This window comes from Schistocerca serialis, chromosome 12 (assembly GCF_023864345.2).
Source record: "Schistocerca serialis cubense isolate TAMUIC-IGC-003099 chromosome 12, iqSchSeri2.2, whole genome shotgun sequence".
Lineage (NCBI taxonomy): Eukaryota > Metazoa > Arthropoda > Insecta > Orthoptera > Acrididae > Schistocerca > Schistocerca serialis.
In genome coordinates this window covers 14,238,112-14,256,224 of record NC_064649.1, presented here as the reverse complement: position 1 = coordinate 14,256,224, position 18,113 = coordinate 14,238,112, and the positions used below count along the sequence as shown (strand labels likewise).

General features: G+C 39.1%; 1 protein-coding gene across 2 annotated transcripts; it reads left to right on the top strand.

Moving 5' to 3' along the window:
- Nucleotides 1-257: 257 nt before the first annotated feature.
- Nucleotides 258-15,660, top strand: LOC126428460 (AN1-type zinc finger protein 6). 2 transcript variants are annotated; one of them, XM_050090394.1, is made up of 5 exons: nucleotides 258-368; nucleotides 3,977-4,218; nucleotides 9,694-9,861; nucleotides 10,699-10,855; nucleotides 14,120-15,660. In XM_050090394.1, the coding sequence occupies exons 1-5, from the start codon at nucleotides 326-328 to the stop codon at nucleotides 14,266-14,268; spliced, it is 759 nt and encodes a 252-aa protein (XP_049946351.1). In that variant the 5' UTR covers nucleotides 258-325; the 3' UTR covers nucleotides 14,269-15,660. The 2 variants fall into 2 exon arrangements, with proteins under 2 accessions (XP_049946351.1, XP_049946350.1); XM_050090393.1 differs by having other exon boundaries at nucleotides 259-368; nucleotides 10,696-10,855.
- The last annotated feature ends 2,453 nt before the right edge of the window (nucleotides 15,661-18,113 follow it).

Sequence of the window (18,113 nt, the reverse complement as noted above, 5' to 3'; positions counted from 1 at the left end):
CATCAGCAGATTTGCAAGATATCGGGTCTATAAAAACGGGCAACGTTACGATCTAGGGACAGTTTCTTCGTATGGCGCCTCGAATGCCACGAGTGAAGGGCACGGGTATTGGAAATAGCGCGGCCGCCAGTGCTAACGCAACTGCGCCCGGCTGGTACGCAGTACGCATGCGCGCCGCCGCGCCTGCCCGGAAGCTGGGGCAGCCGCAGGCGGCCTCAAGGCGCTTCCGATGGGCGGCCTTGCGGCGCGAGACAGACGGGACGGACGCTGCGAGCGGCCGCAGCCAGTGCGCTCGGGGCTGCCGCCGTTGCCTGCCACGCGACGGATGGGAATCTCACCGCGAGGTCCGGCCAGCGAAGCTCACCAAGGTACGACGACGGCCCTGCGGGAAGCTCAGCCCGGAAGCGAGCAAAAAACCGACGACGAGCGAAAGTGGATTTACTCCTTTGTTACAATGTTAACTAGATCGCTAGAACCCGATGCGGATATCCACAGTAATAATTACTTTCTGCATAAATGTCCCCGCCGTAGATAATCGGCAGATAACTTTTGTGGTAATAACTTTGTGGTTAAGTTGGCAGGTAGTGTCGATACTACCATTTTTTAAAATTTGTGTTATGTACGATTGCTAATAATAATTGGTTTAAATCACTACTTTCGCCCGGTTGGCTGTAATGGCAGTTTCCTGCAAGGACTAGACTGACATCCTTCCACACAATTATACGTACATCCTGTTTCCGTCATACCGGCAGCAGCCTTATGTCTTGAGCCACCACTGTTCTGCTGTCACTTAACCAATTATTGAAAGTTTGTGCAAAATATGTGACTGTCATTTGGAGACTTCGTTCCATGTTCAGATTCCTATTTGTGTTTCACGTACAAAATACTGTGCAGTAACAAATCGGCAAATATCTAGACGTCCCTCTTTGATATATGTTAGGGATATGTTCCACAGAAAACTTCACAGAATCGTTTTTCGAGTAACTGTAATTTCTGGACTGTCGAGAATTGCAAACTGTGTGGTCACGATCGGCTTCTGTGTTCTCAGTAAAAATAAAATAAGTTGAGAGGACTGGGGCAGTGGAAATTCGGGACAGTCAGAATCCTATCGGAGCTCTGGTGTGACGAACTGATGAAAGTGAACAAAATCTTAATATATGGGATGTCAATAAGACTTGATTGTGCAGATGAGGTATTTGTAGATCTGCAGATATGGATAACATTTGTTATCCGTGCAGACATACCACAATTCACTGTGGATCACCTTAGCAAGAAGGCAACATCAAAAGTCATAAAAATAGGCCATAATTTTGTTGTTAACTGGTGTAAAGTGTTCAAATTTTTTGACTTTCTATGTCAAACCTGGGAAATTTGAAAATCGCCAGATACGGAAATTAAAATAGCTTTTGAATTATTATCCATGCAACCTTTGTATTAGGGAGAAATTCATTCTCACACACAAACAATAATAAATTCCTTAATAAAGCTGTTATAGTGTGAAATGAAATTGTATACAATAATTTAGTGGTCTTCAAATAAATCTGAAAATCTCATATTACATCAACCATTGAAGTATGTAGAAAACTTTGTGGTAAAACACACAGTCTTGAGCACTTCATGCCAACTATCACTACTTTTGAGAACATTTCCAGATGTGAGAGGAGGAGGTTGTGACTTACATTCATTAGGACCAGGAAGAACATTTCATCTGTTTCTTGTATACTGTGACACATATAAAGTGCTCCAAACATGACCTCAACAAATTGTTACTGAAACAGATTGAGCCTTAGGAGACACCTTCTAGACACTGCTGTATTTCTTCATGTTCACCAGCATGACAGTGTACAATCTTGTTCTTGGCCTGCCCCCATTTGCTTATTCCACAAATATATGTAGCAAATCTAAGCCATAGGTATGTTATGTCTTCAGTCAAGTGACCTACACACACTTTGATCCAAGGTGATTCTGCACTACTTGCAAAATGTTAGTTGTTACAAATGTTCGACAGTTTGTCTCTGAGCAGTGAGTAACTCTCACCGCATGCTGCAAAGAAAATATTTTTGTGAAAGTATATCATGTGAATGACTAACATTTTGTAAATGTAATTTCATCAGTGAACAGTGTCATCAGGACCTTTACAATGCTTGTTTTGATACTGTTGGTGTAATTTCACTTGTCTTTTTTGTGTGTATATTGTGGTGTGTCGGTCCACCAGAAGAAAATTATTACATGCCAGTTTGATTTTTCAGCGCACTTCCTGTGGAAAGTGTTCAAATACCTGAATTGTTTGGATTTTCAAAACTGAAGAAAGTGTGTGATTTTTAATGCAACACAGAGTTCTTGAATGCCAAGTGGGAAAGCCATTACTTTCCAATTTTGACAACAAGTGTTAGTCACTGAATATCGTAATTTCTCTCTTTTTAGGGTTTCATACCCCAATCTGTTGTCCATCTCTTGTGTGTTACAGACTCCGTTCTATCGTCCCTTGATGGTATATATAACCTAAGCTTGTAAATAATTGCAATCAAAAGATGCAGCCATATGTCAGGTATTTTGATACTTACAAACTTGTTCTTCAGAACCTATTAATGACGTATTTACAGACATGTCTGTTATGGTGGTGTAGCCATAAAGCACTTGCCCGGAAACCGAGAAGTCACGGGGTCGAAGCTTGGTCGGACCACTGACTTCTCAGTGTTCATTTGAACCTAACCTGCACCTGTCGACAATGTAAAGAGTTGCCAGAAGCAACACGTGGTTCGGGTTCCACATTGAACTGTAGGTCAGTCGCCTCTCCTGGGTTGGATGACTGAGGTAGTTTAGGGACACAAAAGTCGCCAAAGTAACATCCAATAGAACAACATGAGCCCTGCTTGCACATGCCAAGTTTTTTGCAGTAGTCTGAGGAATGTGGTTTGAGTTTTGGTAACACTTCCTTAATTGTGTGATTGACAGGCATTATTCCCACACTTCGTCTCTCAATATGTTTTCCCGTGCTCAGATGTCGTGCTTTAATCCAGTTTCATTAAATTATATGGACAAGAGGTCAGAGGAGCTGAATAGTATTCTGTTTCCACACACAGTAAGACGGTTTAAAGATTATTACTCATTGTACTTGCACACTAGTTGAGCAACGAAAAAGGAGATTACCTGATAGGAGGAGTATAACTTTCATAGACAACCAAAAATTTACTTCATGTTTCATTGGCAGTAAAGTAATTTGAAGAAATAAATTTCCTAGACTGCCTAGAAATCAGTAATTGGGCATTTATATTGTGTAATACATTTGTTTATAAGGGTTGTATGTTGTGACAAGGTAGAAATGATCGAACTGATGATTTTGCAGAACCAGAAAGTAGGTAGAGCACAGTTTATTGCATTAAAAAGTGGCTTTGGTGATGGAAAAGTAAAACACATGTTGAAGACAATATTTTTGCAGACCAGAATAAATAATTTGCTTTAAAATGTGAATATCCCAGGCATGACTTAGTTATCTGTGAGGGTATAGAGCAGGCAAATAAAAATTTTTTGAGGTGTATTTAAGAGCAAAGATCAATTGCATGCACATTTCCAATCACGTATGAACATTACGGAAATATGAATGTATACATATGTTTCATATAATTATTTGACCAAATTTGTTTACCCTAAGTTTAAGATAAAACGTGCCCACTTTCATAAACAGATGGATGCAAAGAAAGTGTGGATTACTTACTGTTAATCAATTGTTTGTATTTGTACACTTCTGATGCTTTTTTGTGACTACTAGTGGACTGCCTTCTCAATAGCCACACATTAATCCAAAGAGGTAATTTATTTCAGTTTTTCTATATCTGCTCTTTGTATCATACAATTCATGGTTGTATTTACCCCCACACACCTCTCTGAAAACTAGCCCAGATATATTATGTTCATAACCTGTTGTTTCTGTAAAGTGCAAGAGATGTAGGTGTAAACTTAGTTCTTTAATTTTCAGGTGACAGAGTCCCAGTTCTAGGCGGAAACATCGACACAATCAAAGCAGCGCAGTGCAAGGAAGGCAGTCCCAAGCAGCAGCCTGAGCCATTAGCAACACACACTAACGAACACACGCATTACTTGGACATAAACTTGCCAGAAATGGAGAGAGAGTCAAATCCCATGCAGGCACTTTGCCGTTCTGGATGTGGTTTCTATGGATCACCAGCTACTGACGGTCTCTGTTCGCTTTGCTACAAGGTACAGGAAGTGAAAGTGCTGTGTGGACTAAACAGTTTTGTTATTTTTACTTATTGTGAATGTGATGTTGACCCTAGATGCAGTTGCTTGTATGGTATTTAAGACTAACACTAGTTTTGATTATATCTTGCAGTAATTGCGTATCTGACTGCATTCTTAAAATTTGAAAAGTATCATGATTGTCTTCCTGCGTTTCCTTTGTCTGGAGTGCATAAATTTTTCATTTTCATTATAAGTCCGTTAGTCAGATTTTTTCTTTTGGTGGAGTGTTAATAAATGGTGCTAAGCTGCTCCTTTTTGTGTAATAAAATTTAACATGATTCTTATTTTATGTAATATGTGTTAAATCCTGTAAAGCCCTAAACAAAGTTTCTTGCCTCTATAAGTTAAATTGTGTGTCATTTCAATTTGCTCATGGTACTTCCCGTTGACAATAGAATTGCCCTCCGTATCTCATTCCTGAACTTGCTTCAGTACGGCTCAATTCTCTCAAAGGTTTTGTTTTAAAGTTGAGCATTAATGGTGATACTCAACAGTACTGCAGACATCTTTATTGACGAAGAGCTGGCCTATATGCATTTTTTATAGGTTCACTGATACAGTGGAAGAGCAGTAAGACAACACTACTGAGCTTTCCTGATAGCAGCCACCCATGTAAGTGCTGTCATGTGTCTAAAGATTGTTGCATTATGCTGTTTGGTGCCCTATGTTCTGGTGATAGCATACACAGGCATATACTTTCACAGAAATCATGGTGACTGTGATAAGACGGAATAAATCGTGATTACATTATTACTCTGCAAAGAGCTGCTGGAGTCCATTCCTTCCTTCCTTACATTAAAATACTCTGAAGGTATCCGTGAACAACCTCTGTTAGTTTGTCTCAATTGTGGTTCATATGTGCGCGCTTCTCTCTCTCTCTCTCTCTCTCTCTCTCTCTCTCTCTCTCTGCCATTATTGGAAACATACGGTGAAACTACAGTAAACAAGACTAGAAATGTTTGCAGGGGTCAGTTGTGCATATACTGTCAACCCCAATCACATGCTGACTTCTATATATAAACAGAAAAAACAGTCAATTATTGACAATTATTTAATTGTAACTTTGTAAATAATTCTGCCATATGATGTTGTTGTTGTTGTGGTCTTCAGTCCTGAGACTGGTTTGATGCAGCTCTCCATGCTACTCTATCCTGTGCAAGCTTTTTCATCTCCCAGTACCTACTGCAACCTACATCCTTCTGAATCTGCTTAGTGTATTCATCTCTTGGTCTCCCTCTACGATTTTTACCCTCCACGCTGCCCTCCAATACTAAATTGGTGATCCCTTGATGCCTCAGAACATGTCCTACCAACCGATCCCTTCTTCTGGTCAAGTTGTGCCACAAACTTCTCTTCTCCCCAATCCTATTCAATACTTCCTCATTAGTTATGTGATCTACCCATCTAATCTTCAGCATTCTTCTGTAGCACCACATTTCGAAAGCTTCTATTCTCTTCTTCTCCAAACTATTTATCGTCCATGTTTCACTTCCATACATGGCTACACTCCATACGAATACTTTCAGAAATGACTTCCTGACACTTAAATCAATACTGGATGTTAACAAATTTCTCTTCTTCAGAAACGCTTTCCTTGCCATTGCCAGCCTACATTTTATATCCTCTCTACTTCGACCATCATCGGTTATTTTGCTCCCCAAATAGCAAAACTCCTTTACTACTTTAGGTGCCTCATTTCCTAATCTAATTCCCTCAGCATCACCCGACTTAATTAGACTACATTCCATTATCCTTGTTTTGCTTTTGTTGATGTTCATCTTATATCCTCCTTTCAAGACACTGTCCATTCCATTCAACTGCTCTTCCAAGTCCTTTGCTGTCTCTGACAGAATTACAATGTCATCGGCGAACCTCAAAGTTTTTATTTCTTCTCCATGAATTTTAATACCTACTCCGAATTTTTCTTTTGTTTCCTTTACTGCTTGCTCAATATACACATTGAACAACATCGGGGAGAGGCTACAACCCTGTCTTACTCCCTTCCCAACCACTGCTTCCCTTTCATGCCCCTCGACCCTTATAACTGCCATCTGGTTTCTGTACAAATTGTAAATAGCCTTTCGCTCCCTGTATTTTACCCCTGCCACCTTTAGAATTTGAAAGACAGTATTCCAGTCAACATTGTCAAAAGCTTTCTCTAAGTCTACAAATGCTAGAAACGTAGGTTTGCCTTTCCTTAATCTTTCTTCTAAGATAAGTCGTAAGGTCAGTATTGCTTCACGTGTTCCAGTGTTTCTACGGAATCCAAACTGATCTTCCCCGAGGTTGGCTTCTACTAGTTTTTCCGTTCGTCTGTAAAGAATTCGTGTTAGTATTTTGCAGCTGTGACTTATTAAACTGATAGTTCGGTAATTTTCACATCTGTCAACACCTGCTTTCTTTGGGATTGGAATTATTATATTCTTCTTGAAGTCTGAGGGTATTTCGCCTGTTTCATACATCTTGCTCACCAGATGGTAGAGTTTTGTCAAGACTGGCTCTCCCACGGCCGTCAGTAGTTCCAATGGAATATTGTCTACTCCGGGGGCCTTGTTTCGACTCAGGTCTTTCAGTGCTCTGTCAAACTCTTCACGCAGTATCATATCTCCCATTTCATCTGCATCTACATCCTCTTCCATTTTCATAATATTGTCCTCAAGTACATTGCCCTTGTATAGACCCTCTATATACTCCTTCCACCTTTCTGCTTTCCCTTCTTTGCTTAGAACTGGGTTTCCATCTGAGCTCTCGATATTCATACAAGTCGATCTCTTATCTCGAAACGTCTCTTTAATTTTCCTGTAGGCGGTATCTATCTTACCCCTAGTGAGATAGGCCTCTACATCCTTACATTTGTCCTCTAGCCATCCCTGCTTAGCCATTTTGCACTTCCTGTCGATCTCATTTTTGAGACGTTTGTATTCCTTTTTGCCTGTTTCACTTACTGCATTTCTATATTTTCTCCTTTCATCAATTAAATTCAATATTTCTTCTGTTACCCAAGGATTTCTGCTAGCCCTCGTCTTTTTACCTACTTGATCCTCTGCTGCCTTCACTACTTCATCCCTCAAAGCTACCCACTCTTCTTCTACTGTATTTATTTCCCCCATTCCTGTCAATTGCTCCCTTATGCTCTCCCTGAATCTCTGTACAACCTCTGGTTCTTTTAGTTTATCCAGGTCCCATCTCCTTAAATTCCCACCTTTTTGCAGTTTCTTCAGTTTTAATCTACAGGTCATAACCAATAGATTGTGGTCAGAGTCCACATCTGCCCTGGAAATGTCTTACAATTTAAAACCTGGTTCCTAAATCTGTCTTACCATTATATAATCTATCTGATACCTTTTAGTATCTCCAGGGTTCTTCCATGTATACAACCTTCTTTCATGATTCTTAAACCAAGTGTTAGTTATGATTATGTTGTGCTCTGTGCAAAATTCTACCAGGCGGCTTCCTCTTTCATTTCTGTCCCCCAATCCATATTCACCTACTGTTTCCTTCTCTCCCTTTTCCTACACTCGAATTCCAGTCACCCATGACTATTAAATTTTCGTCTCCCTTCACAATCTGAATAATTTCTTTTATTTCATCATACATTTCTTCAATTTCTTCGTCATCTGCAGAGCTGGTTGGCATATAAACTTGTACTACTGTAGTAGGTGTGGGCTTCGTATCTATCTTGGCCACAATAATGCGTTCACTATGCTGTTTGTAGTAGCTTACCCGCATTCCTATTTTCCTATTCATTATTAAACCTACTCCTGCATTACCCCTATTTGATTTTGTGTTTATAACCCTGTAGTCACCTGACCAGAAGTCTTGTTCCTCCTGCCACCGAACTTCACTAATTCCCACTATATCTAACTTCAACCTATCCATTCCCCTTTTTAAATTTTCTAACCTACCTGCCCGATTAAGGGATCTGACATTCCACGCTCCGATCCGTAGAACGCCAGTTTTCTTTCTCCTGATAACGACATCCTCTTGTGTAGTCCCCGCCCGGAGATCCGAATGGGGGACTATTTTACCTCCGGAATATTTTACCCAAGAGGACGCCATCATCATGTAATCATACAGTAAAGCTGCATGCCCTCGGGAAAAATTACGGCTGTAGTTTCCCCTTGCTTTCAGCCGTTCGCAGTACCAGCACAGCAAGGCCGTTTTGGTTATTGTTACAAGGCCAGATCAGTCACTCATCCAGACTGTTGCCCTTGCAACTACTGAAAAGGCTGCTGCCCCTCTTCAGGAACCACACGTTTGTCTGGCCTCTCAACAGATACCCCTCCGTTGTGGTTGCACCTACGGTACGGCTATCTGTATCGCTGAGGCATGCAAGCCTCCCCACCAACGGCAAGGTCCATGGTTCATGGGGGGGGGGGGGGGGGGGGATATACATATATACATATATGTACATGTACATGTACATGTACATACATGTACATATATATACATGTACATATGTACTGGAAGGGTGCCTGGGTGGAAAAACAGAGATTTGACACAGGTTAACTAATTACATTGAGATTAATTGAAACTTGTAGCAATTCTGTTACATAGATCTGTCTTGAACAGATGATAATCGTAACACTAACTCTGACTTTACAAGATTTTCAACTATCATTATATAGTTTGCCTTCAGGTTGCGACGGTGATCTTGTTGAACACACAGTAGACCCCTGTGGCAGTCCGTGCAGTGTTCGTTGCCCTATCCCGCTCCTTCTGCGATGTAGGTATGTCTGCTGACAAACCCTAACCGTTGCATATCGCACGGGGAATACCTCGAGGAAACAATAAAACTACAAAAGAAATACTGCTCTGGTACAGAATGGTACAGATACAGAAATGATGCATTTTTGTGATGTAATCTGTGCTTGTTCATGTATAGGCTGTAAGGGTACAAAAAATGGGCTGAAGGAGGAAGGTATATTCGCTGCTAAATGATATTTCAATGTATTAGTAAATAAGTTGTGCACAGCAGTTGGTATGTAATGACAATGCCACAGGTCCTTAGTTATACTCGGGATCTTGTGTGCTCTTCTCGTTTATACACTGGTACAGTCCACTTGCATCAAATGACAGATTCAGCTGATGAGTTTTCAGTTAAATGGACAGTGGCGGAGATGGGTGAATTGGGTTTCGGAGGGTATGGAGATGGCAAGTTCAGAGATGACTATGTAGGATAATCTAACAAGTTTAAAGTATCTCATTCCTGATCTTCAAGCATTTTCATTTCCCAGTTAAACTATTTCTCTTTTGTATTTTGTAATGTATGAGTAACCACTGATGAGGATAGGTGAAACACGTGGCAAGCCTTCAGCAGAGCTCATATGTCTTAATTGTCAAAATGTACATAATCAGCTGTTCCTTCATTTCAGATGTACAACCTGTACTTCCTCTGGGAAGTGGACCAATAGTAGAGCGTTTATTTTCCAGGAGGCATTGAAGAAGAAACAGCAGCCACCTCCTACTTCGTCACCACCGGCAACGAGCCTGGACACTGCCCAGCCCACTATTCCTGTAATCGCGCCGCCTTCCACACCAGCTACCTCATCGGACCACACAGCAGCCACCCCAGTAATTGGGGGGGCCTCAGCCAAAGACGTGAGTGTAGTGTGTCACTAATGTGGCGATGTGAGAAGATCGTGAAGTGTGTGGCATAGTTCTGAAGCATCTGTCTTACGTGTAAATGTTTCTTACTACCTAAAATCACCACTGGTGAAAGCTTCATATAGCAAGCTTGTATTCAGTAGCTCAGCTCATGTTTTTGTTGTGGTCTCCCTAACAGAAGATACATTGTTCAGTTTTTTCTAAATTTCCCCATAAATGTAAGTGAAAACTATTAAGGCAAAATACGATGATGTAAAGGAAAATATCCATTCCATATATGTTTGAATGGCTTCATACAGGTTTTATAACATTCAATTTCCTGTAAATGGATAGATAAAAAATCTGTTCATCAAGAAGCTGCAGCAGCAGGAGAATACACACAAAAAAGGTTTAACTTTTACAAGCTTTCTGAGCCCGTAGCAGCTGCTCCTGGCAGAGGAGTTGAAGTGTAAGAAAGAGGGGTGGAGGAAAAGGGGTACAGTTTGGAAAAGTAATCCAGAACCTCCAGTTCATGGGAGACTTAGTGGTTGGCATGAGAAGGAAAGAAGAAAGACTGTCACCCACCCTGACCTGGGGTTCTGGGCGACTTTTCAAAATTGTACCCCTTTCCCTAAACATCTCCAGTTCTTTTCCTTCACTTCTCTTCCTTCCCTTTCAACTCTTCTGCCAGGAGGAGGAGCTACTGGCTCCGAAAGCTTAAGTTAAACCTTTCTGGATGTATCTACTGCTGCTGCTTGGTGAGTAGATCCTTTTATCTACCCAATTATGTTATATTATCTACAATTACATTTGTTGTTCTTATGCCCGTTATGCTCCATTTTGTTCCAGAAGGATGCAGAGGGAGCAGCGGGAGGCTGCAGCAGCAGTGCTGATAATTCTGTCAGCAGTGGGGATGCAGACGAGAGCTACGATGGCAAAGACTCTGAGAAGGAGGCTAAGAAGAAGAAAAACCGCTGTGCAACCTGCCGCAAGAAGGTTGGCCTTACAGGTGAGGTCACACTACCCTTCCTTCTTATTAATTTGCCTGTTCATTCTACTCCTTTGATTAAACACTGTTCTTACATATTTGTATACTTTCTATGCTCAGTCGTGGGCTGGGAGCAAGCTGCAAAATGTGGTAGATCAGATGTTTCTTCAGTCACCTGAACTTCCATGAAGTTTGATGTGGGTGGGTTCTTTAAACATGTGCACCTTTAATTTCTGAACTATGTGAGCAGTTAAATTTTGTATTTACTTCTTTCCACATACAGTTTTTATGGTATGATGCAAGCAAAATATGCATAATGTGCAGAAGCATATAAAATATTTGAGTGTTAGTGTTCTTCTCTCCTCTCCAACAAACAAAACATCAGTGTCAGGCAGGGGCAACTGTCACCTTGATGTTTGTGGTAATGTTACATAGTGTTGTAGCTATGTTGCAAGATATTTGTGTATTCACTGTTATGTACATGTTCTTAGATAATCGTACTTTTGTGACAAGTGTCAAGTGTAAGCACATAAGATTCAAATATTTGAATATTTAGAATAGATAAGAACAGGAGGTCTACATCCCAGGACAACCAGGAAACTAAAGAAAAGCCTGGGATATTATTTTTAGAAACAAAGGAAATTTTCATTGCTTTGGTTTACAGTTAAATTTTTGTAATTTTGACTGGTAAGAACTGATGCTCTAACAAAGAATTTTATTTTATCCCACTACTGCAGAATAATAGTGCTGCAGTAAAACATACAGGAGGGAATAACACCAAAATAAAACTTCAGTTGCAAAGAAAATTTGCCATTTAATAAAGCACAGTGCCCACACAAGTGATTGCTGACAGTAAAATGTGTAAAAGTGTTTAGGATAAAGACTATACAATACTTCATAACAGCAAACTGCTTTCAATGAGTGTAACATGGCAACTGTATGCATCAAAGCAACTAGAAAAAGTTTGTGTGTGTGTGTGTGTGTGATACACAAGATAAATTGTTAACTGGGAGAATGCACGATGAATTTCGTAAGTCATGGAGCATTTTACTCAGATTCAAAACATAACATTTTGATGACCGTCTATTTATGCCTGACTTAAAATTTTTGTAGCACATTTGTGCTATATATATCTTAAGATACTCTCTCTCTCTCTCTCTCTCTCTCTCTCTCTCTCTCTCTCTCTCTCTCTCTCTAATTCAAACCATTAACTTTCTCCATTTGTGTGAATGCGTTCCGGAAGAGGCATGTTTATACTGGCTGAATATATTACGTGATATGCTCTGAATGTCTGCAGTCCTTAGCTAACGAAATGACTTGGCATAAGCTATAACTGGCTGACAAAAGCACATTGTGATCGGGATTTCAGTGCTTGGGAAACTACTGAGCTGAATTTGTGTATTTGGTGGAATTCGTATTTATACTTTCCTAATACGAAAATATGCAGTGTACTCCTTTGTTTGGTTGCATAAAGTGCCGGCAATTTTTATGCTGTCATATAAAAACTTGACCATTTGAAGGATTGATAAGTTTTACAGCTATGAGGGAAAGTATGTTGTCATTTCACATTTAAAAAAAAAAAAAAAATGTGCAAGACCCTGAAGAAGCAAATAATTCAATAGTTTCTTTGTAACTCTGTGAAATGCCATGTGTGAGCTGTGATCCACAAATAATACATAATATTTAAAAGCATTTCATTTATTTGTCTACATCAATGTTGTTCTCTTCAAAATAGTTCTCATTAGTGCTATATGCTTACACCAGCACTTTGTCCAATGCTTGAAACACCTTTTCAGGTGCTATCTTCGGAAATTTTTTAGCTCTGTGATGCATTTTTCTCGTCCATACTTGTAAAATGGCCACCCTTTAAGATTTCTCCTTAATTTTAGGAACTGAAAATAGTCACATGGCATAATGTCTGGCAAATATGGAGGCTATGACATCATTACAGTATTCGTTCCAGCCAATAATTCACTAACAAGCAAAAAATTATGATAAAGTGCATTATTGTGATGCAAAAGCTCTGAATTTTTGCCATGACAGTCAGTTGCTTGCATATACATTAATGACAATTGAACTTGCATCTTACTGCACTGATGATAACCACGCAGTGGTTGAAATCTATATCTGCAATAAACAAATTATTTGTGACTGACTGCTGTATATTTTCTCAAATTTAGTTGCTGAGCACATCCATTCCATAGGGAGTCAAACCCGATATACCCAGGTTTCGCCTCCTGTTAGAACATGTTTCACTATTTGTCCTTTTCGACTTTGTATAGTGACTCGTGATCAGCTTGCGTTCACAGCTATTTTTGTTCAAAGTCCAACAGTACTGAAACATATCCTCTCTTATTTCATAGGCAAAATATCCAAAAGAATTTCATGGCATGAGCCAGTTACTATGAGCACCTTATCAGGGCATCAGTCACTTGTCTTGTTGAATGTCTTCATGGCCTCTATCGAAAAGCTTACAGCTCTCGTAAACACTGGTATCATTCATAGCACACACACCAAAGCAATATTTACATTGATAAAATTCCACTGCTTTATATTCTGTTCTCTTAGAAAAATAACACCCCTCGTATTTCGCTGCTGTGGATGTAACCTTAGTGGGAATTTGAAGTTTGAAACAAAACTGATCCAGCAAAAAGATTTCCGGTTTTTGTATATATGTAGTTAGTTTTATGGGCCACTGCATTTTGAAGATAAGTTTTTATACAAACATAGTGCTCAAGTTCTGACAAGGTTATTAACAGTTCATTCGATATGGATATTTAGGCAAATTTGTTCCTTTTTCAGACAAGGTACTTGTTTCATTTCTGTTCGTTGTGCTGCACTCTATTTGAAGCCTTCAGAGTTGAAAGCTAGAAATGTTGTTAGTTCTAAAGATGTGTCCAAATAATTCACATAGTAAGCCTCATAACTCAAGAGGGAAAAGGTTTGCTGATTTAGGTTTCAGACTTGAGGATTGTACAAAGCTGATGATACAGACAGCCAGTGGCAAAAGAAAAAAACATTCTATACAATCTCGAGAGAGATGTGCTTTCATTTCAAGATTTCCACAAGGGATGCATGGAAAGGACTCTGAAAACTACAGTTTCATTGAGGTATTATCTGTACCATTGAAGCATTATAACAAGAGGTTTAAATTAAGTGTTGTGGCAGTTCCAGTAATATGCAATATTTTGACTTTGGTCACATGCTACTTTAACTTACAAAGAATTTTGCCTCTGCATTCGCAGCAGATATTGCCAAGAATCTTAAAATGTTAATTTGTTGCAGGCTTCGAATGTCGCTGTGGTGGCCTCTTCTGTGCGGTCCACCGATACAGTGACAAACACGAGTGCACGTTCGACTACCGCGAGATGGGCGCCCAGGAGATCCGTCGCAACAATCCCGTCGTCGTCGGCGAGAAGATTCAGAAAATTTGAGCCACCACACGATCCCGTCCCCACCACCACCCTGCACTGTGCCTAGTTTAGAAGTCAGGACAGCTATTTCGTAACTAGGGATCAATACACAACTCTGACACAGAATTACAGGGAAAGGCAGAAAGTCAGCTTATACATTCACAAAATCTTGGAAATCGTGTAAATGGCAGCTGTCTCAAAATCCACGAATTTTTATTATTCATTAAAAATGCAGATTGCATTTGATTATTACGAAAAGCAATTGTGCCATTGTGACAGTGAACAAAGTGAACGTTCTGCAACAGTTTTCTCAGATTGGTGAAGAAAGTCGTATACAGGGACGAGACTGCTGAACGGAGGCTGCTGGTGGGGTGACTGGAGCCCGTGTGCACTTTTATATATAATATACATTCTATATACCAGTTTCGTGTTTTTCATATGTAGTGACAATAATGGATAAGTTAAGATGGGATGCACATCATCAAAGATATGCGTGTGAGTTATTTCCTATGCATGACAAGTGTCCGCGAAAGAAATTTGTCGTGCTTACTTGGACACAATCATTCTTTCATATTTTGTTGCACTGAGCTGCTTTCTCAGGGCTACAGAATACGAAAATAGTGTAGAAGGTTAATGCGTTTAGTCAGGGACTCCAATGGAATGAACTCTTTTGTTGTTTCACAATGCATGATGAATTTGTCCCAGTGAGTGGTTAAGAATCTTGTAATTGAAATGCGGTGCTCATAAAATTAAAAAGTTTTTCACAGTTAGTATTCTGTTCTGCAGGGACGTGTAGGTGATTCCATAAATTTATTTTGAAATGTCAGTAATGAATAACAATATGCTCATATTACTTAGGGTATAATCTGTTGGTTGTTTGTTTTTGTTTGTCGCTTTGGCAGTCTTGCAAATCTGTACTGTTTTTTTAATTTTAGTGTTTGTAGAAGTCGGTAAATTTCTGATTACAAAGTTAGATGTAACTGACCACCATTTCAAGTAACTGTAAATAAATAAGGGGACTGTCATGATACTACTTTCAGAATGCAAGTTTTTGTTAAATAGGGGATGTTGTGTGTGACCTTGTTGTTTCAAATTGCTTTTTGGTCTTGATTTACTTAAGAAGCATGGAGTAAAATTGTAGAAATTTGTGGAAATTCTCTTCAGTTATTGTTTGCATTGTGCGTGTGATTGTGTGTTGCCCTTAGAGACACCACGATGTCAACCAGTTTTCTATTCTATATAGACAACATTATTTTCTGCTCTTTGGCATGCTAACAGCTTTCTGAGGGCTCGCAGAATGGAAGCTACTAGACTTACATTGTTACGCTGTTGACATTTGGTGGCTCTTTCGGGTATACTTATTACTACGTGATATTGGGACTGAAATAAAAAGTATATATATTGCTTATGTAATCCAATAATTTTTTCTTTGCACATGAAGTCAGTTATCTATTTTCCAAATGTGTTTCTTCTAGAGTGCCATGCCACTTTAGACAGGCAGTCAGCTTTGCCAGCTGTTTCCAGCAATTGAAAATTTTGCCGTGGTGTTGTGGATAGGAAAATTGTATTATGATTTAATTTTTGATGTCACCTATCATTCACATTTGGAATGTGAGAGATCTTCCTGCTGTGGTGTGTGTGTGTGTGTGTGTGTGTGTGTGTGTGTGTGTGTGTGTGTGTGTACGCAGCAAGATCTCTTTGCATGGGATTAGTTAGTTGTGATTAAGCTGAGTCCATTAGTCACTGTCTGATGCTGTATGTTTAAAAAAGTTATCGTAAAGTTTTCCCCTCTACCTAAGAGTTTTTATTTACTATCACAATTACACTGTAACTTCTTATTACGAAAAACAGTGTTTAATTTTTAATCATCTACATTATTGTTCTGAAAACATTGTATGTGAGGAAATAATAAACCTTCCAATCAATTTTTATTATTCTTCACTAAAGAAAGCATCCTCTAAACAAAATAAATAACTACTGTACCAATCATTTGGCCCAGTGTAACTAATTTTCATTCAGTTGGGGTGCTGTGAAATGCGGTTTGTTGCATCAGAACAATCTTTGTAACATCTTACTCGATTTACCTCAAGGATTAGTGCTAATATAGACTTGCTATCTCCAGATTTAAGGTTCCTTGATAAATAAAATGACAAGCATCTCACTTGGCAGATAATACAGATTGAGAATTCAACAGGTAATGTTATGAAATTGCTGTTGAAATGCAGATTTCATATCACCTACATTGACATTCCCATGTATGCTGGCACGTTGTGAGTGTCGTGTTGAAGTCCATTTCTGATGTACCTGTACAGTCCAAACGGGGAAAAGTACTTTGAAATAGAAAAGTAGATAAACTGACACTGAATACATGCAGTTTTTAAAGTTAAGCAATGGTTTCAGAGTAAAGTCTGTTAAGAATTCAGTAGAACTTCCTCTTTATAATTGGAAATTCAATATAATGATCAGTCAAACAGAAGTAGATAGCCAATTTATGGCAGCTTGTGAGGTAGTTTTAATTGCTCATGGCCGTGTCACTAGATCCTCCAGCACACAGATTTAACGGAGAATGTGTTGGATTATAAAATTGTAAATACTGCAGAAAAATGCCGTACATTCTTAATTCTTACTTGTTTGCTGTAATTGTCAAAATACTGGATTACTAGTCAGTTTCCTCAGGTGGCTCCAGGAGTCTGTGTTTAAGTCGTCTATTAACATAAAATAAAGGCTTCCATTCAAAACTGAAGAAAGGCTTACTTAAGATATTTGTAATACTACAAATTTCTTAGATTTCAAAAATTGCCAAAGATAACTCGGATAGAGAACAGCAAGTCTACTACTTTAACATTGTGTAAAATGGGGAGGCTAGCTTTGTAGCTAGTGAGCTATAATATAGTAGAGGTGACACCTACAGCTGTATTAAGAAGTCTTATTGTATTTGCAATTGCATTATAACTTCAAGCTCTCATTAAACTAAAAAAATTCCAGATTTCTTATGTACAAGTGACCAGCAAAGTGTTAAAACTAGAACTATGGATAGTATCTGTGCAGCACAGTATAGTTACAGTTTCCCAGGTATTGTTGGAAAAGTCAGTCTGTATTTCATAAATACACAATTACTCTGCTCCATTCAGACAAAATTTGAGATAACATTATTAGGAAACTATCTGTAGGCTAAGTAAAATTAATAGTGTGTCTCAATTGCACAGTCGTTTATTATAAACGAGATGAGTTTTGGCCTCTAGGAGGAGGCCATCTTCAGACAATGCACCATCTGGATGATGATGCTTGGATCAGCTGTGCTGACCTCAGTCACAAAACTGCTTAAAGCATCGTCGTCAGCTGTGTGGTGTATTGTATGAAGATAGACCCTTACTAGAGGCCAAAACTGGTCACATTTTTTAATCAAAGATTGTGCAGTTGAGACTAATTTTTTTACCAATTTTACAATCAGGGGATATGGTAAGAGTTGTGTTAATAGGTAAGATCAGTGAAGACACACGGTGATTAGATATACATGGGATTATTCAATAAGGTGTAAAACACCGGGTTGCACACGCACACACGGAACTTATCAAACAAAAGTATATTCCCTCCTCCCAGTCAATAGTCAGTTATCACACACACTGAAAACTGGATGTATCTACCAACTTAGACTGGACTAAATTCTTGATGATGGACAACTTTTGCCCTCCTTTAGATTTCTGCTAATTAAAACAGATAACCTCATTCTGACATATTGAGAATGTGACCTGTTACACCTCAGGTAAGTAACTTGCTGTTTGACAACAATTTCTTATTGTTAATCTTCTTGTCTATTTAAATGACTTGCACACAATAATTCAGCAGATCTATGTTTCTTCAATGCT

Bases quoted from the DNA above. Each gene is read 5' to 3' on its own strand.
- LOC126428460 (XM_050090393.1), top strand. From the start codon at position 326: ATGGGAATCTCACCGCGAGGTCCGGCCAGCGAAGCTCACCAAG. The intron at 369-3,976 runs GTACGACGACGG...TTTAATTTTCAG, and splicing joins GGCCAGCGAAGCTCACCAAG to GTGACAGAGTCCCAGTTCTA. The intron at 4,219-9,693 runs GTACAGGAAGTG...TTTATTTTCCAG, and splicing joins TCTGTTCGCTTTGCTACAAG to GAGGCATTGAAGAAGAAACA.